At 53.4% G+C, this 21,116-nt stretch overlaps 9 protein-coding genes; 7 read left to right on the forward strand and 2 right to left on the reverse strand.

Moving 5' to 3' along the window:
* Nucleotides 1-53: 53 nt before the first annotated feature.
* Nucleotides 54-1,823, forward strand: RCC_05168 (uncharacterized protein; the record flags this gene model as incomplete). Its single annotated transcript, XM_023770442.1, has 1 exon — nucleotides 54-1,823. The coding sequence occupies one exon, from the start codon at nucleotides 54-56 to the stop codon at nucleotides 1,821-1,823; it is 1,770 nt and encodes a 589-aa protein (XP_023626210.1).
* A 1,187-nt stretch (nucleotides 1,824-3,010) lies between these two features.
* RCC_05169 (uncharacterized protein) lies at nucleotides 3,011-4,399 on the forward strand (the record flags this gene model as incomplete). The annotated part of the gene is made up of 1 exon (XM_023770443.1): nucleotides 3,011-4,399. The coding sequence occupies one exon, from the start codon at nucleotides 3,011-3,013 to the stop codon at nucleotides 4,397-4,399; it is 1,389 nt and encodes a 462-aa protein (XP_023626211.1).
* Nucleotides 4,400-4,799: 400 nt separating this feature from the next.
* Nucleotides 4,800-6,452, forward strand: RCC_05170 (related to heat shock protein MDJ1; the record flags this gene model as incomplete). Its single annotated transcript, XM_023770444.1, has 1 exon — nucleotides 4,800-6,452. One exon carries the CDS (start codon nucleotides 4,800-4,802, stop codon nucleotides 6,450-6,452), a length of 1,653 nt encoding a protein of 550 aa, XP_023626212.1.
* An 869-nt stretch (nucleotides 6,453-7,321) lies between these two features.
* Nucleotides 7,322-10,452, forward strand: RCC_05171 (related to protein BRO1, required for normal response to nutrient limitation; the record flags this gene model as incomplete). XM_023770445.1 has 3 exons in its annotated part: nucleotides 7,322-9,229; nucleotides 9,285-9,551; nucleotides 9,610-10,452. The coding sequence occupies 3 exons, from the start codon at nucleotides 7,322-7,324 to the stop codon at nucleotides 10,450-10,452; spliced, it is 3,018 nt and encodes a 1,005-aa protein (XP_023626213.1).
* A 428-nt stretch (nucleotides 10,453-10,880) lies between these two features.
* RCC_05172 (related to importin MTR10) lies at nucleotides 10,881-13,862 on the reverse strand (the record flags this gene model as incomplete). XM_023770446.1 has 2 exons in its annotated part: nucleotides 10,881-13,586; nucleotides 13,647-13,862. The coding sequence occupies 2 exons, from the start codon at nucleotides 13,860-13,862 to the stop codon at nucleotides 10,881-10,883; spliced, it is 2,922 nt and encodes a 973-aa protein (XP_023626214.1).
* A 450-nt stretch (nucleotides 13,863-14,312) lies between these two features.
* Nucleotides 14,313-14,674, forward strand: RCC_05173 (probable small nuclear ribonucleoprotein E; the record flags this gene model as incomplete). XM_023770447.1 has 2 exons in its annotated part: nucleotides 14,313-14,568; nucleotides 14,622-14,674. 2 exons carry the CDS (start codon nucleotides 14,313-14,315, stop codon nucleotides 14,672-14,674), a joined length of 309 nt encoding a protein of 102 aa, XP_023626215.1.
* A 1,230-nt stretch (nucleotides 14,675-15,904) lies between these two features.
* On the forward strand, nucleotides 15,905-16,745 carry RCC_05174 (related to Protein rot1; the record flags this gene model as incomplete). XM_023770448.1 has 2 exons in its annotated part: nucleotides 15,905-16,333; nucleotides 16,392-16,745. The coding sequence occupies 2 exons, from the start codon at nucleotides 15,905-15,907 to the stop codon at nucleotides 16,743-16,745; spliced, it is 783 nt and encodes a 260-aa protein (XP_023626216.1).
* A 621-nt stretch (nucleotides 16,746-17,366) lies between these two features.
* Nucleotides 17,367-19,418, reverse strand: RCC_05175 (uncharacterized protein; the record flags this gene model as incomplete). Its single annotated transcript, XM_023770449.1, has 1 exon — nucleotides 17,367-19,418. One exon carries the CDS (start codon nucleotides 19,416-19,418, stop codon nucleotides 17,367-17,369), a length of 2,052 nt encoding a protein of 683 aa, XP_023626217.1.
* Nucleotides 19,419-20,517: 1,099 nt separating this feature from the next.
* On the forward strand, nucleotides 20,518-21,082 carry RCC_05176 (uncharacterized protein; the record flags this gene model as incomplete). XM_023770450.1 has 2 exons in its annotated part: nucleotides 20,518-20,700; nucleotides 20,759-21,082. 2 exons carry the CDS (start codon nucleotides 20,518-20,520, stop codon nucleotides 21,080-21,082), a joined length of 507 nt encoding a protein of 168 aa, XP_023626218.1.
* Nucleotides 21,083-21,116: the final 34 nt, after the last annotated feature.

Raw genomic sequence — 21,116 nt, forward strand, 5'->3', positions numbered from 1 at the left:
GTGGCACGTTTTTCGCATTCCTCAAGTCTAGCATTCATATCAATGTCAGAGGCATGGAACAAATCGCGAAGCAGCGCACGAGAGTTCCATCGCATCYCAGACAGTTCCACCATCATACGGATTGCAGCAAGTCGAATGGCCCTCGTACACCACAACAAACGACTTGCAAGCCCCAAACCAGCCCACCCCGATTCAGGCTGAGCCTACGATCTGCTCTCAAGGATATTATTTCCAAGGATTTTCACAGCCTCGCGCTGCACGCCAAACCAGACAAGCCACCCATGGTATCCCAGCCACGTCCAGATCCTGTTCGGATGAAGGACTCCGACGACTACTTGACCGAAAGAGCCGCAAACCCACGCACTGGCCTCATCTCACCATCACTTGTGTCAAGCACTCCGTGTAGAGCAAATACGCCCGATACTCCTGGTGATGCGCTGAAGTTGCTCCGCCACGAGCACGACCATTCCTCGCCCACTCCCGCACCGAAAAGACTGTTGTACAGCACGGCGAATGAGGGAAGAGAGATCAGTAGTGGCAGCGGTCTGGCATACGGCGAGCAAGATGAGCAATACGAGGAGCGAAGGGCAGGCACACCATGTACGCTGCCTGAGGACCGTTTGGTCGTGCACATGCCTTCGGCCAAGGAACCGCAGCCTTTTGCGTACCCGGGATATTCATCTGAGCAAATCGAGGCTTTTGAGCACTACAAACACAAGGCACGGCGCGYTTCTAGTGAGGGCTACGATCGTCGCTTTTTACAGAACCATCGCAATGCGCCTTCGTACAGCGCTACCGACGCGAACCACGAGCATTGCCCCGAGAAGAATGATGTCTATTCCTCGTGTTCTCGCCAAGTTCGTTACTTCCAACCGTACAACGGCGTGCCCGACCGGCCACAATCGCAGTTGGTAGTTCGAAAGCGGAACGTTGTCAAGCCCGTGTGCCAAGCAGGCGAAGCCGTTGCAGCTTTTGCAGATCAATCTGGGCGTGCTCAGTGGGGCGCTGAAGTACCTGATAGTACATCCACGTCAGCCATGACACACGATCTGAAGTTCAATAAGTGTTCAGTTGAGAGCCATGGATCGTTCATGCCCGCACCGAGCGTTTGCGATCTTACCAAGCCCGCACAACAGCCCCACATAGCTCCTGAGAAGATCTCCAAGCAATCGTGCATGGCGCCCAGAAGGGGAAGCGCTCATCAAGACGTTGCCAAGGGCAATCATGTCGACAATCATAATGCTTCCAACGCGCGTTCACAAGCGGATCCAACGGGTTTGGACATGACCGACCTTCGCACGCTGCCTTGTGTCACATTGGTACGGCCTGAGTATGCTGCTTTACCGGGCTTGCGCGGACAGCCGTCAACATGCGAGAGTGTCAGGAGTTGCTCCCTAGGATGTCGCCGGGACGTGAGGAGCGGACAATGCCTGGAGCAGCGAAAGGTTTCGCTCCCAGTAAGTGCGAGCCATCTGACGACTGCAGAGCTGCCAAGTCCTAACAACGACACTGGACAAGGATCTGTCGACAAAGCCGAAGAAATACTTGTGGGCATCTTGAGCTGGTCGTTGTGCTATATTAAAAGCATACAGGTGCCGCAGAGTGACTTGATAGAAACTCTTCGTTCTTCAAGTGCCACAGTGCGGGAGAAAGCCGATGCGTTAAAGGCTGCCTTGTCATTAGCTGGACACGTACTTGCGGTGGGAACGGCGCTGGCTATGATCTGGCAGTTGAGCGCTGCTGTGATACAGTTGTTACAGATCGCTCTCTGGCCTTTGGCGGTCCCTTTTCGGATATTGAGGTGGCTTCTGGGTGCAGCTTAGATCGAAGTGGTGAACTAATCTTTCGCTTCCCGATCGGACATCTTTTATCCTCACTGCTTATCTCTTTCATGGAGTGGGAGCTATTCTTGCGAACTTTCGCTGTGCACGGCATGTTGTGAGTTGATCTCTGAGAGAGAATAATGCTCTCAAGGCATCAATATAATGTAGTCGCTTGAAAGCTCTGACAGGCTCTAGGTGTCGCTTGCGTTGCCCTCTATAGTAATACGAAGAACGTGAGAGGTTGAGCTGTTTCTGCGAAATCTGGTCTAGCCCGTCTCGCCGATGAAGCCATCCAGCCTTGCTTGACAATGTCTCGCTCTACAGAAATCTGATACCTACGATAGATATTTGCTGCTTGTAGCACTATAGCTGAGTCAAGAGCTAGATTGTACCAGTCGGGAAGAACAGGCGAATGCCCCTATCGTGCTTTAAGAATCAGCAGGTGCTCTGGTCGAGCAAGCTCGTCCTGCGAAGATGCTCCTCTGGCATTTAAAGAGCGCAGGCCTACCGGCGACTCACCGCAGATGAGCTTAACGCCTGCGAGACTCACAGAACTGCTTGGAAGACACGCTCACGGGAGGGCTATGATGGGATCTCATTCCTCGTCTGTAAAGGATGAAAAGGTTTCTGTYTCGGTATCGGAACGTCTTTGTCGTCCTAACGGCATTATTTGCAATGCAGCGAAGCCCAGTATTCGCGCAGCCCAGGCCCAATCCATCCTTGGGAGATATCGCGTCGCGGAGATTGAAGGCAGCTTTGCGATACTGTTTGTGGCTGCGGGAGCTTCGCCATATGTCGTGTTGTTACGCGAGTTGGCACTGTATATGCAGACGTTGCTTCTTTTCGCGAAACTCCATGTGTAAGTAGCTTTCGATACTTTCGTCAATGCCTTCGTTCACGCAATTCAGCGAAGATATCTGCATGCCGTTCGTTCCAGTGTTTCCACTGTTGCTCAGTACACCTAGAAGCTTCCGAATTAAAAGTTGGCCCTACTTTTTGACTCCCTCGATCAACTCGCCCACACCACCAGTCCGTTGTGTATTGCTTACCCACCACCKCGAAACGAACACCGTGCCAGGCCAGCGCTCGCCAACAGCACATCAATRGCGGCCAGTGGCGAAGAGGTTCGGGGGTTGGAGGAGGAGCTGGCTCTGCTTGAGGGCGACTTTGCGGCGTGCGGCGCCAGCATGGTGTCTCTGCTGCTGCGTATTCGCAAGCAGACACCGGCGACTGGGCGCCGCACCGCCCACACGCAAGAGGAGAAGCGCCTCTATATCCTCGGGGTCCAGGCCCTCAACATCGTCGCCGGGGCCGCCCTGACGGCCTTTGGGCAAGCATCGCCGCAACTCGGCGCCCAGGAGAAGTGGATCACTCCACGGCTGCGCAAGCCTGTCTTGCGCTACGGCCATAGAGTTGCTCGGCTTTCCTACATGAACATCAGCATGGATATCCTGATGGCATTGACTAAAGGAGACGGGACCAAGCTCGACCCGCCATCGACCATCTACGGCCGCACGACTGGCTTTTGCACCCTTGATTCCGAAGAGACCCTGCTCCAAGCCGCCTCTGAAGTGCTCCAGTTGAGCAGTACTGCCGAGGCCGACACGTACTCTTACGTACAAGGCTTCAAGGTGGTACTGCCTGCCATTGACGACGACGATCATGCGTGGAAGACAGCCGCCTTCGCGTACGTCGCGCGGACACTCACCGCTCTTGCTCAATCTCATTCAGTCTGGTTCAGCACTGTGACCCAGCATTTTACGGCCACTCTATGGGGACAAGTGGTGCCAGGGACTGATGTGACTGCATTCAGGCCGTACACAGGACCTGCCCAGGCAACAGCTTGCGTTTTGCAAAAGGTGCAACCGACGGGAAGATCACTTGCAAATTCCGAAAAGCAAGAGGAGCTTTGGGACCATCTCAAGATCGCGTTGAAAAGATTGAGCTCCTCGAAAGTTGGYCAGCTAGAAGGCCAAGCCAGGGCAGCTTTCACAATCATACGAGATGCCGGCGGCGGCGATCGAAACAACGGCGACACCCTCTTCAGCTCGGAGTACAGCGAAGCAGTCTTTAAGACCGCAGTACTCGGTCTTGAGATCTTGGACAGAAAGTTACGAGATTACTTCGGGATATCAGCCCCCCTTGGCGACGATATCGAAGCTCATCAACCAGCGATTGACAGGAACCCCAGGCCCAAMTGGCTCGACACTCTCAACACACGTCGCTGGGCCATTTTGGAGTGTCTCGACCATCTCTTCTCCAGAAAGGGGGACGATCCAGCGAGGCTGAACACGGCATCATCAATCATCGCGCTATGCCAGGGTGCCAATGTGGGTGCTGCGGTGCACAAGGACCATCCGGAAAAAGTGTTGGCCTGGGCAGTCTCGTCGGCGCAATGGACACAGGAGTGGAGACAGGAGATGATGGGGTATGTTCGGCTTGCGATTGTGGGAGCCGCACAGTTCCTGTCCAGTGAGTTCGGCGACGCGGATGTGAAGCTGGGAGGGAAGATTGTGCCCCGGGCGAAGGACCGGGAGCTATGGCTCAGAGATCGAGTTCGTGCCAACGATGTGTGAGAAGTATGATTGTCGAAGTCCTTGCTAAGCAGCAGCCGGTGCGTTGGCAACATGAAGACCGGAGAAGAAGCAGTGAACCATGCCAGGCATGTTTGTGGCAAGGAGGCTTTGCAGCGAGTTACGACGGCTCATTTCCGCATCGATGTGGAAAGTAGGTAGATGAGATACAATGCCCATACTACATGACTGATCCAACACGGTGTTGAGCAGGATTACTACATGTTGCTCCAAGTACTTTAGATCGAGGGAACAGGAAAGCCGTGACGTTCAATCGCGTCTCGAAGGTTCGCCGGCTCAATAAACCAATCACGCTTCGCGCGAAAAGTCCCCCATTGATTAACTTTCATCCATCGTCAACTTCGTCCTGTTATCACTTTCACTCCCCAGCATACAGTTGACCATGAGTCTAACGTCGCCGGCGCTGCTCCCCAAAGCAGCCAATCCATTGCGATTGCTTGCAGTATCACAGCGCCCGCGACACACACAGCAGGATCGGCCTCAATGTCGAAACCAGCGGCATGGAACCCGGTCATTTTCTATCAAAGCAGCACCATCCCGACCACGACAAGCACCGACGAACCATGAACGGATACAACCACGCAGGTCATTCCATGCCTCTTCTGGGCTTTGCGCGGTGAAAGACCCATATACCGCCCTCGGTATTAGCAAATCTGCTACCTCGAGCGAAATCAAGAAAGCTTACTATGGCCTTGCGAAAAAGTATCACCCGGACACAAATAAGGAGCCTACTGCAAAGGAAAAGTTTGCCGAAGCGCAGAGTGCATACGAGATCCTAAGCGACTCGAAGAAGAAGGAGATGTACGATCAGTATGGCTCCGCGGCTTTCGATCAGAATGGCGAAGCAGGTGGACCTGGGCCAGGAGGGTTTGGCGGGGGAAGTCCCTTTGGAGGTGGCTTCGGTGGATTCGGTGGAGGACAAGCTGGAGCCGGTGGATTCGGCGCCGACTTCAACTTCGAGGACCTTTTCTCTGCTTTTGGTGGCGGTGGCGCACGAAGGGGGAGAGGGCGGGGCCAGCCTTTCCAAGAGGAGGTCATGGTTGGAGAGAACATCGAGGTCCAGACGAACATCTCCTTCATGGATGCTGCAAAAGGTGTACAGAAGGACATTACCATTACGCCATTGGTTCAGTGCAAGACTTGCACGGGCTCGGGCTTGAAGAARGGAACTACCAGGAGTGCATGTAAAAGCTGTGAAGGGACTGGTCAGAGGGTACACTTTATGCAAGGCGGCTTCCAGATGGCGAGTACGTGTGGAACATGTGGCGGGACCGGCGTGCAGATTCCAAAGGGAGCAGAGTGTGGAGGGTGCAGAGGGAACGGAGCTGTGAGAGAGRAGAGAACGGTCACCGTGGATATTCCAGGCGGAGTAGAGGATGGCATGCGGCTGAGGGTCATGGGAGAGGGCGATCACCCTCCTACTGGACAGGCTGCCAATCCCAGCGCAAGGAGCCAGAAGGGAGACTTGTATGTTTTCATTCGAGTTGCACCGGACTCAAAGTTCTCGAGAAGTGGGAGCGATGTGCTATACACCGCGAGCATACCCCTAACGACGGCTATTTTGGGAGGCGAGATCAACATTCCCACACTAGACGGCGAAGTCAAAGTCAAGGTCGCTACGGGTACGGGCACTGGAGACAAAATCACAATGTCAGGAATGGGAATGAAGAAGCTCCAGGCACGAAGAGGAGGAAATGGAGATCTTCGGGTAGAGTTCAAAGTCCAGATGCCCAAGTACCTCTCAGTCAACCAGCGAACAATCATTGAGATGCTTGCGGACGAGATGGGAGACAAGAACGCGAAGCGCATCATGAACTTGAACAATCTGAAGCATGGCGAGAAGGCCGCACCGGAAACCAAGAGTGCTGGAGGTAAAGCCGACGATCACCAGGGCGAGGGTTTCCTCAAGAACATTTGGCATTCCGTTACAGGCCAACACGAGGAGCCGAACAAGTCATCGGAAGCAGGAAAGGGCAACGAGCAGTCGAAGCAGCAAGACGAAAAGCAGAAGAAGAAGGCTTCCGGATCAGGTTGATGGCTGTTGTATAAGCWTGTACTTGTTCTTGTGTATAAATGGGCTAGTTGATTGGCGGCATGAGCGGAGTGTTGCAGGGCATATCCCAGCTCTTCTGATAAAATCAGAGGGATCGCAATTGTTGTACATTAGAAGTAATGGTGTTCGTCCATCGTAGTCGTCTCAACCCGACAATCTCGACTCTTATACCAGCTCCAGAGCATTATCCTCAACCTCAGGCGCCTGTAGGAAGCGCTTAGGCGTCTTCGTCACAGCATCCGCGGCTTGGGCGCTTAATGAGACTGACATTCTTCGAGCAGATCCGATCTGACTGGATCGCCAAGGTTGACCGCTGGTTTTCGAGGAAGCGCCCGATTACTGTACTAACAAATGGGCGCATATCCAAACGCATTTGATGCATGTGGGGGATGTCATATAGGTGAAGGTAGGCCACGAGGTAGGCCGCAGGATTTCCCCAAAAGCTTCTAGGTTGCGCATCCCACTTTGGACACCTCCCACGTCACACAGCAGCACAGTCAGCGTGTACTCGGAAACCTTAGGCTCACCCGTGCATCGTGCCTTGCATCTGTTCCAGCAAACAACGCCCGAACTACTCTGACGCACATCTCACGAGGAAGAGGAAGTTTTGATTTGCTTCACACAACGCAGCGGCGGCCTGTGTATGCTGGACAGCTTGATTGGGCGGGGATTTGGTCGCACAGAAGTCGAGTGGATTCGTCTCGTTTGCCTGTGATGAGCTGGCAGTAGGGAAGCAAGCAGGCAGGACATAGGAATTGCGAGTTGCGATTGGATACACCCTCGATCGACTCCATTGCTGTCTCTCGACTCGACACTCGCTCGACCTTCGACACTTCCCACGTGCATCCACCATGCTTCCTGTCCGGCCAGGACTTTCTCGCCAGCTCTCCGCAGCCGCAATGCAGGTTCCCATGATCAGCGCGCCTCAGAAGCAGACCAACGAAATCGACTGGGTCGCTCCGCTCAAGCAGCACATCCGCAGTGCATATGGCGATGATCCAGAATCCTACAATGAGGAATGTGACGCCTTGAATCGTCTCCGCCAGGATATGCGCGGAGCGGGGCGAGATAGCGCGGCGGGACGAGATCTGCTGTATAGATACTATGGACAGCTGGAGTTGCTCGATCTTCGCTTTCCCGTGGACGAGAACCACATCAAGATCAGCTTCACTTGGTTCGATGCTTTCACACACAAACCTACAAGTCAGTTCTCGTTGGCGTATGAAAAGGCCAGCATCATTTTCAACATATCCGCGGTGTTATCATGCCATGCTGCGAACCAAAATCGTCACGAGGATACCGGGTTGAAGACTGCATATCATTCCTTCCAGGCTTCCGCGGGCATGTTCACTTATATCAACGAGAATTTCCTTCATGCTCCTTCGACCGATCTCAGCCGGGAGACTGTCAAGACGTTGATCAACATCATGCTTGCTCAGGGCCAAGAAGTCTTCATCGAGAAGCAGGTCATGGAYAAGAAGAAGCCAGGACTAATCGCAAAACTTGCCGCGCAGGCTGCATACCTCTACGCGCAAGCCGTGGAAGGTGTGCAAGACAACGTCTCCCGTGCCATCTTCGAACGCGTGTGGTTGTTGATGGTGCAAATCAAGCAACATCACATTGCCAGTGTGGCACAATACTACCAAGCTGTAGCCGACTACGAAGCGAACAAGTATGGAGAAGCCATTGCCCGCCTCACAGCAGCGCAGAATGCCGCCAAAGAAGCCATCAAGCTTGCAAATGCGTTCCCCGGAAACGTTCCTTCTAACAGTAACCTCGTTTCCGAAACGGGCGTGATTTTGCTTGACATGGCGAAGAAGCAGGCTGCGTCAATCACTGAGCTGCAGGCAGAGTACAACCGAGACAACGACATGATCTACCACCAACCGGTGCCGTCAATAGAGAACCTGGGAAGTATACCCAAGTTACCAGCTGCGAAAGCAATTCCTGTCAGTGAACTCTACCAAGGACAAGACATCCACCGAATCATCGGACCGGACATCTTCTCACGAATCGTGCCCATGTCAGTGACAGAAAGCGCCAGTCTATACGACGAGGAAAAGGCAAAAGTGGGGAGAGCCGAAGCGGAAAGAGTCGAGGCCGCAGACCAAGAGCTGGTAGCTGCGTACGATTATCTTCGACTCCCCGGGAGTATCGACATCATGAGGGGAACTGCAGATCAGGAAGCCATGGGTGTGGATGGAGACTTCAGGAACTGGTGCGAGGAGCTTGCTGGGCACTCCCCATTCATCCCAGTCTTCGACCGGTTGAGGGATGATAAGGGACAGATCCTCAACACTTTAGATGGTTGTATGAAGCAGTTGGACATGGAGGAGTCTGTTTGCGAAAAGATGCGCAGCAAGTATGGTGCGGAATGGACGCAACAGCCTTCTTCCCGTCTTACCCAGACTTTGCGAACTGACGCGCGCAGCTACCGTGCTGCGGTTGAGGAAGCGGCGACCAGTGACGCACAATTATATGCCTCGTACCGACAGTATGAGGGAGACATGGAGGAGATGCGGAGTGCTGGAGAGACGGACGAGGCCGATGTGCTGTACCAACGTGCAATGRCCAAAGCCGGTGCTGGCATGAAAGGCGGCATGAGTCCTTCTCAAGAAGGCAATTTGCTCGACGATGACTTTGAGAGTGATGGCAAGGAGAGTATTGCCGAGCAGCTGGAGCGAGTCGAAGGTATAATRAGAACACTGTCACTTGTCAAGCGAGATCGAACTCAGGTGCTCAAGGATCTCAAAGAAAAGGTATGCAGAGAAGTTAGTATAGTGAGGAATGCTGAATTAACACATTACTGCGCAGATCCGAACAGACGACATCTCCTCCGTCTTGATCCTCAACAAGAAAGCGATCACTAACCAAGAACATGCGCTGTTCAAAACGGAACTAGAGAAGTTCCGCCCGTATCAGGWCCGGATTATGCAGGCGTTGCACAAGCAAGCTTCGCTGGTCAAGGAGTTAAAGCAAGTGTACGAGATACTGTTGGCTGACAAGAGGGTCAAAAAGGAGACTGAGAGATATCATGGCTTCACAAAGCAAAGAGGCATTGTTGTCGGGAAGTACAGGAAGGTATGTTCTAGGGGTGAAACAGTGACTGATATACCGCCTTGCTGACCTTCATCCTTAGGTCTGGCAAGCGTACAAAGACCTACAAGCGGGCCTCGACCGCGCTCGGCAGTTCTACGCTGAAATGCAGGAAACTTGCGAGAGCTTGAAGAAGAATGTTGAGGCCTTTGTTGAGAACCGCAGAAGTGAAGGTGGTCAGCTTCTCAGCTCCATCGAGGCCTCTAAGAGTAATGGCGCGAGTAAGGAGCAGGAGAGGCTGAACGCTGTCATGGAGAGGATGCGCTTGAGTGGTAGCAACTCACCCGCCCCACCTCCGCCTCCACCTTCTGCGGGCTACGACCGGGACCACAGACCCACGCCTCTGCAAAGTCAAGCAAGCTGGGGATCTCAGCCTCCAACATACAACCCTGCCGCGAGTCCGCCAATAACCCCTCGATACCCGCCCACGAATGGCAACGGAATGCAGAGTCCCGCACCATATCCGTCCTACCAACAATCACAGCAAAACAACTCCTCAGCAGCAGGAGGGAACGGGAGCTACAACCCAAACTCATACGGCGCGATGAGTCCTCCAGCCCACCAGCTGCACTTCTCCCCCCCACCGTCACAGTCGCCATATGGAAACTTTCAACAACCACAGCAGCAATACGTACCTCAGAATCAACAATCACAACCGCAGTACGGCCAGCAACCACAGTACCCTTCACAGCAACCATCATACCACCTGCCCGGTCCGCCGCCCGGACCGCCTCCGAACGGGGACTACAGCGCGATGCAGGCGACACAGTATCCTGCTGGTCCCGGCGGTTATGCTCATGATCCAAGACGATCGCAGCCTCAACAGCAGCAGAACGGTGGATCGACGGGTGCTGATCCATGGGGATCGCTGTCAAGTTGGAAGTGAGGAGAAGTGAGCATTGTGAGGAATGGGTTGCTGTTAGCATTTGCTGGACAAGTGGTGGTGCATGGCGTGGTGTTTTGAGCTTGATTTCGAATGCTTTCTGGCGGTCCCTGCTTGATGTATGTGAGAGGTGAAAGGAATGTCGTCAAGAATTACGGTCCGGGAAATGTGCATGTGATGCGAACGAGGCGAGGGTTGGTTGGTGTATCTACGTAGACCTTTCACTTCTTTCAACATCGGCAAACATCAAATCTCAATGCACATGTCGCTTTCTGATATCTAGAATGGCAATCTCAAAGTAATTCCTGCCTGTCAACCCATGCCTTCAAAAACCCTTGCCCCTTCGCTCATGCATAATCAGACCACCAATCATCCACATCCATTCCATCATTCCTGATACCTTCAAGTCACTTGCCTTTACATCCCACTCTCTACCCGCTAAATCTGAACCGAACAGCCTCTAACCTCCCCAAGCCTTCTCTGGGAGCCACGTTTCTCCTCCGATACCCATTCGTGAAATCCGCCAACAACCCACGGATCTTCCTAATCTCCCCAGCTTGCAATCTCTGCCCAATGTTCCGCATCAGTCGCTCACGCTCCTGGTCCGCGATGCTGCCTTCAGGAAGCATGTTTACCGTCTTGCCGACCCACTCGCTGACAGGTTCCGGAAGAAGCTGGAAGAGTGCGAGCAAGACTCCGCTGGCGTCTGGGTGGGCATCAACAGGGAAAGTGTACATCATGCCCGTCAAGCAGCGCTGAACGAGACGCTCACCTTCCGCCAGGGTGAGGTCCTTGACGCGAGACTGGATCTCAGGCGGATTGGGCTGATTGGAGTAAGTACCATCTTGTGCGTCGAAGGCTGGTGAGGGCGCAGATTCAAAGCCATATGCGAGATAATCGCGGAGGAAGTGAAGAGTGGCGATAAGGGGTTCCTCCTTGAGGAGGGTGAGGGWGGTAGAGGCTGCGCTCAAGATGGGCGGCAATAATGGTGACATGAGAAGTTTGATTGGATGGTATAGGAGAACATCCGTGGAAAGGCGGAAGAAGTCCTCGATGACATCTGGCAGCTCTTCGGGGGCGAGCTCGTTGAGGATGCGCATAAACGCCGTTGCTTGCTGCTCGTAGAAGACGTAGATGTGGTCCGTGGTTTCCCTCGAGACATATTCCGAGACGTCTGAGAACTCGCGCACGATGCTGTCAGTAGCCCAAAGAAAACAGCCTTGTCTGCTGGCCGTGAAACCCGATGCAAGCTTCTCTGCCAGGATGGGTAGAAGAGGTGCAGTATGGATGCGGTAAGACAGAACGATGTAACGCCAACATCTGCATATGCGCTCGACGATCGGCACGAAGTCAATGTAAGCTTCGCAGACTTGGGCCAGTACCGGAAATATCTCCTGACAATACTGCACGGCGGGGTGAGGTTTTGATGGCTCCACATAAGGAGTTACCCACTGCACGAAGATTGTGAGCAGGTTCAGATGGTCAGCGATGGCGATCTTGTGCTCCTTTTCTGTCGCAGCTTGCGCCATGCTGACCAGTCTCTCCATGATCGGGTCGCAGCAGAGTTTCAGTGACTGATGTAGAGTGTCCAAAGGTTGCTTAGCCAACACGGATGCGACGCCCTCTGTGACCTCTTCTTGGCTGCTCGCGGGCAATGCATCGAGGTTCTGCTGATAGAACTGCTGCAGCTGTGGCATGAATCCTTTGAGCAGATCTGCGCAGTCGTTACAGAAGAACTTGAAGCTGAGCGCTGCAGCACGAATGACCTCGGGTGACGGATGGTTGAAGGCCGCCATGATAAAGTTGAGCTGATCTTGCAGTGTCTCGGGGTGTTGAGACGTCCATTCTGTATACCGTCCCAAAGCCATGACAGCCTGAAATCGCACCTTCTCCTGGTCCGGAATCTGCACAATCAGCGGGATGAGTCGCGGAAGCATGATGTTCTCGTCAGGAGGAACCTGTCTGCCCATGGCGCGCATGCTGAACAGAGGAGCCTCAAGCGTCTGCCATTGTGGGACTTTGCCTGCGCTTGCTTGAGGGCCATGCTGTGTGACCCATGCCTCAATCAGAATATAGCTCTTTTGGAGACACTCAGTGACACCGATGACCTCGCAGCAATCCTTGAGCACATCGCCCAGCTGGTGGCGGAACTCTCGAAATCTGTCTTCTGCTTCGCGGTCACCATCGAAGAGGTCAGCATCGTTGCCATTCTCAGGCAATGGATATTGGAGGTGATGGATCATTATGTCGACCAATTTCGAATAGACGTGCACGAATTCCAGGCGTGCGTCCATGTATCGCTCCAGGGTGATGTACTGCTTCAGCTCGTACCAAAAGTTGAATGTTTGGGCAAGAGCCTCTCGTTCCTTGTCGTGGATACAGCACTCGAGCACCGCTTCGACCAACGCGAGGAAATCTTTGGGCTGTCGCGCGATGAGCACTACCCATGCCTCACCAGCCTCGGCGAAGACTCGAGTAATGCCTTTGTACGTCTCCCAATCCTCCTCCTCCGCGCATGGCTTTATCCGTGTGACCAAGGTGGCCAAGCGTGGGTAGAGGACCTTGATTGTAGCCATGTTCTCGTCGACCTCTCTCGTTTCCTTGAAGATGGCACACAGCGTCTCCACAGCCGCGTCGAAGGACTGATCGGACTGAATAGCGGCCATGACCACATCCATCAACGGCGAGTTGACGATGTCGTTCAAGGGTACTTCCCTAATCCATGATGTGATGCACTCCATGAGCTGCGGGTTCTTCGCAGCCTCGGACGACGACTGGGCGTACTGCACCAAAAGCTGCAGCACATTCTGTCCATTCCTCTCCAGCAGCTCTTCCTGGCGTGTTCGTAGCTCGTCTTCCGCCAGATTAATCTTCCTGCCTTCTGTCACTTCTTCGGGCAGTACATGCAGAAACTCAAGCACGCATGCTATTCCCGCCGCATCACCTCCCAGTGCTGCCACAACCGTTGACAGCACATCCTTCCATTCCAACATCAAAATGGCCAGGTTGGCCAGACACACGCACAACTGAGTCCGAATGGGCTTAGGACCCTTGGCGTATTGTGCAAGTAGGTTGACCAGTGTATCCCGCAGTTGTGGCAGTGATTCCTTGGGCAGTTGGTGGAAGTCGAAAACAATCTTTGTTGCACCTCCGTCAGTCTTTGCCATCCCATGCTCTCCAACCCCAGCTTACCATACCTTTCCCTTCAACGTCGTCGCCGCAAACAGCTTCGCCTCGTCGGTCGAGTCTGGCGACTGCAGAATGGCGAAGGTCGAGGTCCATGCCTCGGACGATTTCTGGAACTGCTCGAGGTAGTTGTGCGCCTCGTGCTTGGTGGCCCGTTCGACACCGCTGCTGGACATGGTTGCCAGCGCGGAGAGGACAGGCGCAAAAGACGCGGTAGAGGCGGCCATCTCGTCTTGAATGTGGTGGTCACAATGTCGATGTCTGTGATTCCTGCGAATGCGGTGGTGGATGCTTGATGCACTACACTACAGCATCGCTTGCTGGAGAAYGATTCGCGCGCTTACAATCAAGCGTGGACACTCGGAGTTCCGGTAGAGACGGTGATTCGTGTGTGTTGTGACAAGTTGAGCATGTGAATGTTCGTGCGGAGAGTAAACAGACTCAGAGATTCGCAAGTGAACTGCCCCTCCAGACTGCCTTTAACTTAGCGCCCTGCCGCCGCGGCCGCAAACCTTAAAACATTGGAGTTTGGAAGTCCAGCGTCGCGGGCTCTCATACGACCACTTCTTCACATCACCAGCCCCGCGCACGCGATCTTCAACCGAACAACAACCTCACCGCGCGTCTATCGTAGCGCACGTACGATTCTCACAATCTCACAGCACACAACATCGAATATGGGTGATCGCAGACCCGGCGGCGGCGGAGGTGGTCGCAAAGTGCTTCTTCCGCCCATCAACTTCATCTTCAAGCTCCTTCAGCAACACAGCACTGTACAGATCTGGCTTTATGAGCAGCTGGGGATCCGTATCGAGGGGAAGATCCGCGGCTTCGATGAGTTCATGAATCTGGTCATTGATGATGCTGTCGAAGTCAAGCAGCCAGGGAAGGGACAGACTGAGGCCGACGTGAAGGATCAGAGGCGGGAATTGGGTGAGTTCTGTGGGCCCAGAGATGATAAGGATCAGGGCTGACTATTTGTGTAGGTCAGATATTGCTCAAGGGAGACAACGTTTGTCTCATTCAAAGTTTGACTTGAGGTTGACAACGCAAGACTGCGTGGCTATCAAGAAAGCTGAAGGAGTTCAAGGCGAACATGGACGTGACCGAGTAGTCATCACGAATGGAGACATGGAGAAGGGATGTATTTGCTCCTCGAGACTTAGTCCGAGAGAGCGTCAAAGGCAGGCCGCGACAAATGCTGGAAGGAACAGACACTGTGAGTCGCCAAAACCGTCGCGACATAGCTCAAGTTCAGATTTGCTCATCGACTATCTTCAAAAAGTCAGCAACGCGCCGTCTCCGGTGGCCACCGCATCGACCTTCCAGTCCCACTCCTCAGTAACGAGGGTCTGCCCTTCAGGCAAGATCTGTTCGCTGAGGCAGAGGCCCACTGTACTCGTGATTAGTAGCTTCCAAGAGATGAGACGATCGAGTTCGCACGTACCAAGGAACGGCTTTTTCCTTGCACTCCCGTTCCCCCAACCTCTCTCCAAGAATCTATCATAAAAGCCCGCTCCGTGCCCTAATCGATCCCCTGCCCGATCAAAAGCCACTGCAGGAACGACAATAACGTCCAGTCCCTCCTCGTCCTCCAACGCATTCTCTCTGCCAACCACTTCAGTCAAGGTAGGAATTCCCCAAGCATCTCGCTCCAGACCTTCCAAAGACTCCAGTCGTAACATGTCCATAACTTTCCTCTTCTCCGTTGGAATAGGCTTGTGTAAATAGGGAACGAATACAGATTTGCCGGCCTTCAATGCGTCTTGCACAAGAAGCTCTGTTTGCGCTTCGCCAGTCGGCATGTTGAGGTAGATTCCGATGCGCCGTGCAGACTTATATTGAGGAAGAGACATCACCTTTTGTTGCGCGACACTGGATTGATTTGTGACTTGTGATTGAGATAATGCGGAGAGAGTTTGCTTTATTTGCTTGCGGAGTGAAGCTTTGGACGTGCCGGTGGCCATTGTGCGTCGTGCTATTTGTCCTACAAGCGGGAGGTTATAACACTGTATGTCTTGTCTGTGCGTAGATGGACGTAGTAATATATAAAGTCCACTCTGAATCGACGAGTTAAAGCCTGACATAATCATAAATTTGCCTCCTGCCACGCGCGTTCAACGCTCCGCGACTGCCAAGCCACWCGACATCAGCGGACTGCCAACGTCTGAGTCCTCTTCAACAACAACAACACCACCACCACCACAGCGATTCCCACGATTCCGCCAACCACTGCCAGTCATTCCCGTCGCCCAGAACGCTCCGCAGCATGCTGCTTTACCATTCCCTTGCCTTCGGGCTGTCATGCCTTGGACTTCTCCAAGGCATTTCCGCGCAAGGCACCCTCCCCGCCGACTTGGTGGGAACCTGGACAAGCAAGTCCAAGAAGACTGTAACGGGACCTGAGYTCTACGATTCCATAAAAGACAAGCTCATCGAGCCCGAGCGACCCGGCATCTCGTACTCCTTCACCGCAGACGGCCACTTTGAAGAAGCGTACTTCCGCGCCATCTCGAATCCCGTAAACCCAGCGTGTCCGGCAGCGATAATGCAATGGCAACATGGCTCATTCGTGAAGAATGCGGATGGCAGTTTGACTCTCACGCCGATCAGTGTGGATGGAAGGCAATTGATGAGCGAGCCATGCGACGCTGAGCATGCGATTTACACTCGATATAATCAGTCCGAGTTGTTCGAGGTACGTGCCGCTGCAGAAACCCCAGAAATGAGGTATGCACACTGACTCGTGATGACAGCGCTACGAAGTTCTTACAGACCCATATCACAACATCCCACGCCTGAATCTGTACGAGTTCGATGGTTCGCCTATGCAGCCACTGTATCAGATTTACAACCCACCTCAAATGCTTCCAACCACAACGTTGCACGCCATGACAACTGCGACCGCGACCGCGAAAGCTGGAAAGGCCAAGCGTGGGCTGGATGGAGAGGACGTCGTGCCGTTGAACTGGAAGTCCAAGTTCGAACAGCGGGGGGATCACATGGTGCATCGCATCAACACAGATCGGTTGTGGTGGGTGGGATTGACGTTTACGGGCGTCGGAGGTCTGCTCTATTTCGGCCCTAGAAGGTTGGGAATTCGGCTTTGAGGGAAAGAGTGAGGAATGACTGTCTCTGCATTTTTGTGCTGCGTCACTAGCGAGCTGAACGCATGGAAGGGTGTTTGGGTGTTTGCGTGTTTGGGTGTTTGGAATATGATGAATGAATGGGCTGCTCTTCACACGCTTTGTACCAGGGCGCAGGATTGGGATGGGTGTGGGAATAACAGTTGACGACTAGCATTTTTAAGCGCCAATATTTGCAGGCTGTGATATATGTCAGCGTACAACCAAGCGATCCGGGCTTTGGGCCGGATCATGATGACTTAATTCGCTATGAGACGATGATCAATTCGTTCGTACGTAAGTGTTACTGTGAGCTGCCCGGAAGCTTCACCTGTTCGCATGTGCCTGTCGCTCGCACAGAACCTAATTGCGAAGAGATTAACTACACATGCAAGACAAGAGGTTAAGGGAAGTGGACTCGAATGCTTGAAAAAGAAAAAAAAAACATGTACAATAGGTAATCTCAGACGTATCTGTTTGACTCTCCATCCTGCTGTGATCAGATCCTCGCCAACCAAATACTCGACTTACCACCAGGAAATCATGTCACTGCCGTACTTTTCCACCATGTCCTCCACCGGTGCTATCCAGAATACCCTTACTCGCTCACTTCCTGCCTCGCAAATGAGGAGGTAGTGACTTGTCGCTAGTCTTCTTCACCGAGGCACTGAATTCCTTCGCGGCTCTCAAATCACCCTTTGGTGCAATTGACGGAGCACCGTTTGTCTTGCTCGCACCAGCCCTCTTTGATCCACCAGATCCCACCGGCTCGTCATCGAATTTGGGCCTAACAAATTTCGTCTTTGCCTCCGGACCTGGGTACTCCTGAACCACCTTCTTCGGCTTCGTGGCCTTGAAGGTTGCCTCCGTAGACAACCCGATCTTTGCTGCGGTACTGCCGTTGTTATACTCAGGACTTGGACAACGCTTCTTCCCGGCGCTTCCAATCTGCAGCCTCGTCTTCGGGCTCGCCTTCATCCCCACAAGCATCTTGTAGAAGCCAGCATCCCAACCTACAAACTGTAGGTATTCCCAGAATAGTCTCATCCCTGGCTCGATATCCGCATCGGCAATGTCGAAGGCGTTGAAGATGCTGTCGGCTGTAAGAAGGCTGACCTTGAATGTCGAGTCTTTCTCCCAGGCCTTGAGCTCCGCAGCGTACGCGACCAAGGCGCGCATGACGCGACGTTCCTGGCCCTTTGTGACGCTACCGCCGTTCTCGACGCTCGTAGCTGGCGAGTTAATTGCCGAATCCGTGGGAATTGGGCCATCGTACGCAGGCTTTGGCCAGAAGTGCTGGCGCAATGCCTCCGTCACCCACGCGGGACGACCAGTCTCTGCTAACTGCTCAGCGTGGTTACGGAGAACTGATTTGGGAACGAAAGATCTAATAGTGTCGTATCCGACCTTGTCCGAGAAGCGTTCCTGCGAGTAATTGCCAAAGTAGGAGTACTCGTCCTTGCCCGAGGTCTTGATGAAGACTGGAACTCCAAGATAGTTCTCTTCCGCGGGAACCTCGACTTCACCGCTGATAGTCATGTTGAAGAATGCCGTGAGTTTAGCACCATGATCGCCGGGCTTCTCGGGAAGAAATGGCTCGTGCGTGTCGTCCAGGATCCAGTACGACTTGCTTGGAAGAATGCTATCCTTGGGGACAAAGTAGAACCCTGGAGACCAGTAGTCACCGCCAAAAGTCGTGCGGATCATCTCGAATGAGAATGTCTCGAGGATCTCTGGAATGGTGATTGGCAAGGTTGGCATGTTCCGCACAGCCATAGGCATCCATCGCGCAGTCTTTTCTCCTTCCCCAGCGGCGTTCGCCTCCATCTTCGTCTTTGCTGCCTGCTTCTCTTCAACGAGTGGCGCAGGATAATCACCAGTTGAGGAGGAGGCGATCTGCTCATCTGGGGGTGACTTCAGAGAACGATGCTCCGGCGCGGTATGCATGCTCTCCACGTGCTTGACCAGCTCCCCAATTGCGCCAAAGTCGATGTCGCAGCACGCAAAGCGAGGAGCGTCGTTCTTTTGACCAACTGTTGGTGCAGCTTCAGCTTGCGAACGACCACCAAGTGCCTCACAGGCAGCAGCATGTGGGCACAACTTAAAAGCCTCATTGCGCAGCCCGGTCGCCTTGTCTTCCAGCAGCTTGACCTCACCAAGGTATGCTTCTGCGAGCTCCTCCACAGATAGCTTTTGCAGCATCTCCTCACTGGGAGTGAAATCTGCGTGCAACTTATAATACTCGTACTTGTTGTCCGAGTTCTCAGTAGGCTCTGCGACCGTGGAAGGCTCGATTTGCAGCTGTGTGGTGGGAATTTGAGGCGACGCGAGTTCCGTGACTCGCCTTTCAAGAGCCTGAAACCTGGTATCCGTGACATGGCGCAGGTCATCGTACTCTCGGCGCAGGCCGCGCTGGCCACGGTCCAATCGAGCAGTCTCCACGAGCTGCTGAATGTTTTGCTGCTGCACAACAGCGACCAGCTCATCATGATGCTCATGGCCGTTAATCAGTCCAGGGGTCTGCCATCTGTCGACTGCGGTGCCTGAAGGCTCGAATGACGACCTTGTAGGGTCAAACTGATTGTAGGTGCCGTTGTACTGGTACACGTTTCTCTGCTGATACGTGTACGGCTGGTTGGTAGGGAGGCTGCCGTTCATCTTGTGGGCAGGTGTGGCTGGAGAACGCCGCTGACCAGAATGTTCTCCATTCATCTTAGGGGATGATGGTTGGTTTTGTGGACGAAGAAAGTCAGTGGAGACGGAGTGTGGCAGAAGAGGTGAGGTTTGGAAGTGAGCAAAGCCTGTGGTGAAAGGCCAAGGTGGTATTGTTCCAAAGATGTCAGGATTTGAAGATGCAAGTGACGCTGACCAGCGTCTGGCAAGATGTTGTGGATGGAAGAGTGATCGAAGGATGAAGAGTGCTCGATGGATGGAGAGTGTGAAGGAAGAAGGTTGTAGGTTGGAGGGTTGGTGTTTGAAGAGCACCGAAGGTATATCGAAGCAAAAGGCGCTAGTGCACTGTGCCGCATGCATGTGAAGGGATCGTTGGAGGGTGCCGAGAGTTAAGGCATGTGAGTATGTTTCGCTTCTGAATAGGGGAAATTGAATGACAGAAATTGGATGAGACGCGAAAGAGTAATTGTTCCGTGAGGATTGAAGTCAGGACTTTGGTTGTATTATGTCCCAGATCATATTCCCAGATCATATGCAAACGCCAAGCGAATATGCCGCAAACCGGTCATCTAAGGGTATATCAGCTAGTCCCCATCACTTCGAATTCGATATCAAGTTAGTATCCCCCTTTCAACTACTTTGAGGACTCTGAAGCGATGATTGCACATGAATATAGTATGATCGCGGGTCATCAGCACTCCAGTGGGATGGCCAGAAGTCTCGTGGTGCGCATGGTTTTAGCCGCTGGAATGAGAGACACCGAAATCGTTGGTGCATGCCAACTCGGAGAGCATTTTGTCACCGTATGTTTCAAAAGCGAAAAGAGGTAGAAAAGTGTAGTGCATGTGATGGATGAGGTGGTCAAGAGAAGTGTCGTCTCGGAAAATCAATCTCGCAAGGCCCGGCCCGCACACTTTCTGGACATCCATGGATGCCGTCATTCGAAATCGCGTCGGCCTCCGCGTTGAAGCTATGGTGAAGCGTGCATATCGCTATCTCTCTTTCACCACCCCACAAGCCAGTCTTGCAATGATCCAATACACTCCTCGCCAGCCCAGTATATAGCGGACATCACTCAACAAACATGCCGYCCAAAGCAACAGACACGGGCGCCACAGTTCGCGAACGCCAAATAGCTGCTGCAGCTCACGCGCGCTCAAAGAAAGTGGCCAACGGCAACTCGCATGCACAACCCGCATACCATACAGGACCCATGAAGGAGCTACCCCCCATAAGCAATAATGCACCAGCACCTCCTCCCACCGGCGTGAGTGCTATCCCTCTTTGAAAAGTCGTTCACGGACGAAAAGGTTGACAAAATTCAGATGGCTTGGAGCATTGCCTCATCCGCTCTCCTAGACACATACCGCGTAGCACACAACCTCCCAAGCCCCGCCGCTTTCACATCACCACTTCGCCAAGCTCTCCTCACAAATTCGGGTATTGGACGCCAATCCCCAACGATGGCGCGGAAGAAAGAGAAGCGACGCGTGCCCAAGGACCAGTTGGCTTTGGCTGTGCGAAAGAACTTCAACGGGGCTGCTGTGAGCGAGATCGATGTGGTTGTGGAGTTGGTGTACAAAGTACGGAATCAGGATAAGAAGTTCCGGATGCGCTCGACGCCTGGAGTGACGAAGAAGATACCTTGATGATGAAGTCTACATTTGATAGCAGAGGGAAGGA

Source organism: Ramularia collo-cygni, assembly GCF_900074925.1.
Source record: "Ramularia collo-cygni strain URUG2 genome assembly, contig: RCC_scaffold07, whole genome shotgun sequence".
Lineage (NCBI taxonomy): Eukaryota > Fungi > Ascomycota > Dothideomycetes > Mycosphaerellales > Mycosphaerellaceae > Ramularia > Ramularia collo-cygni.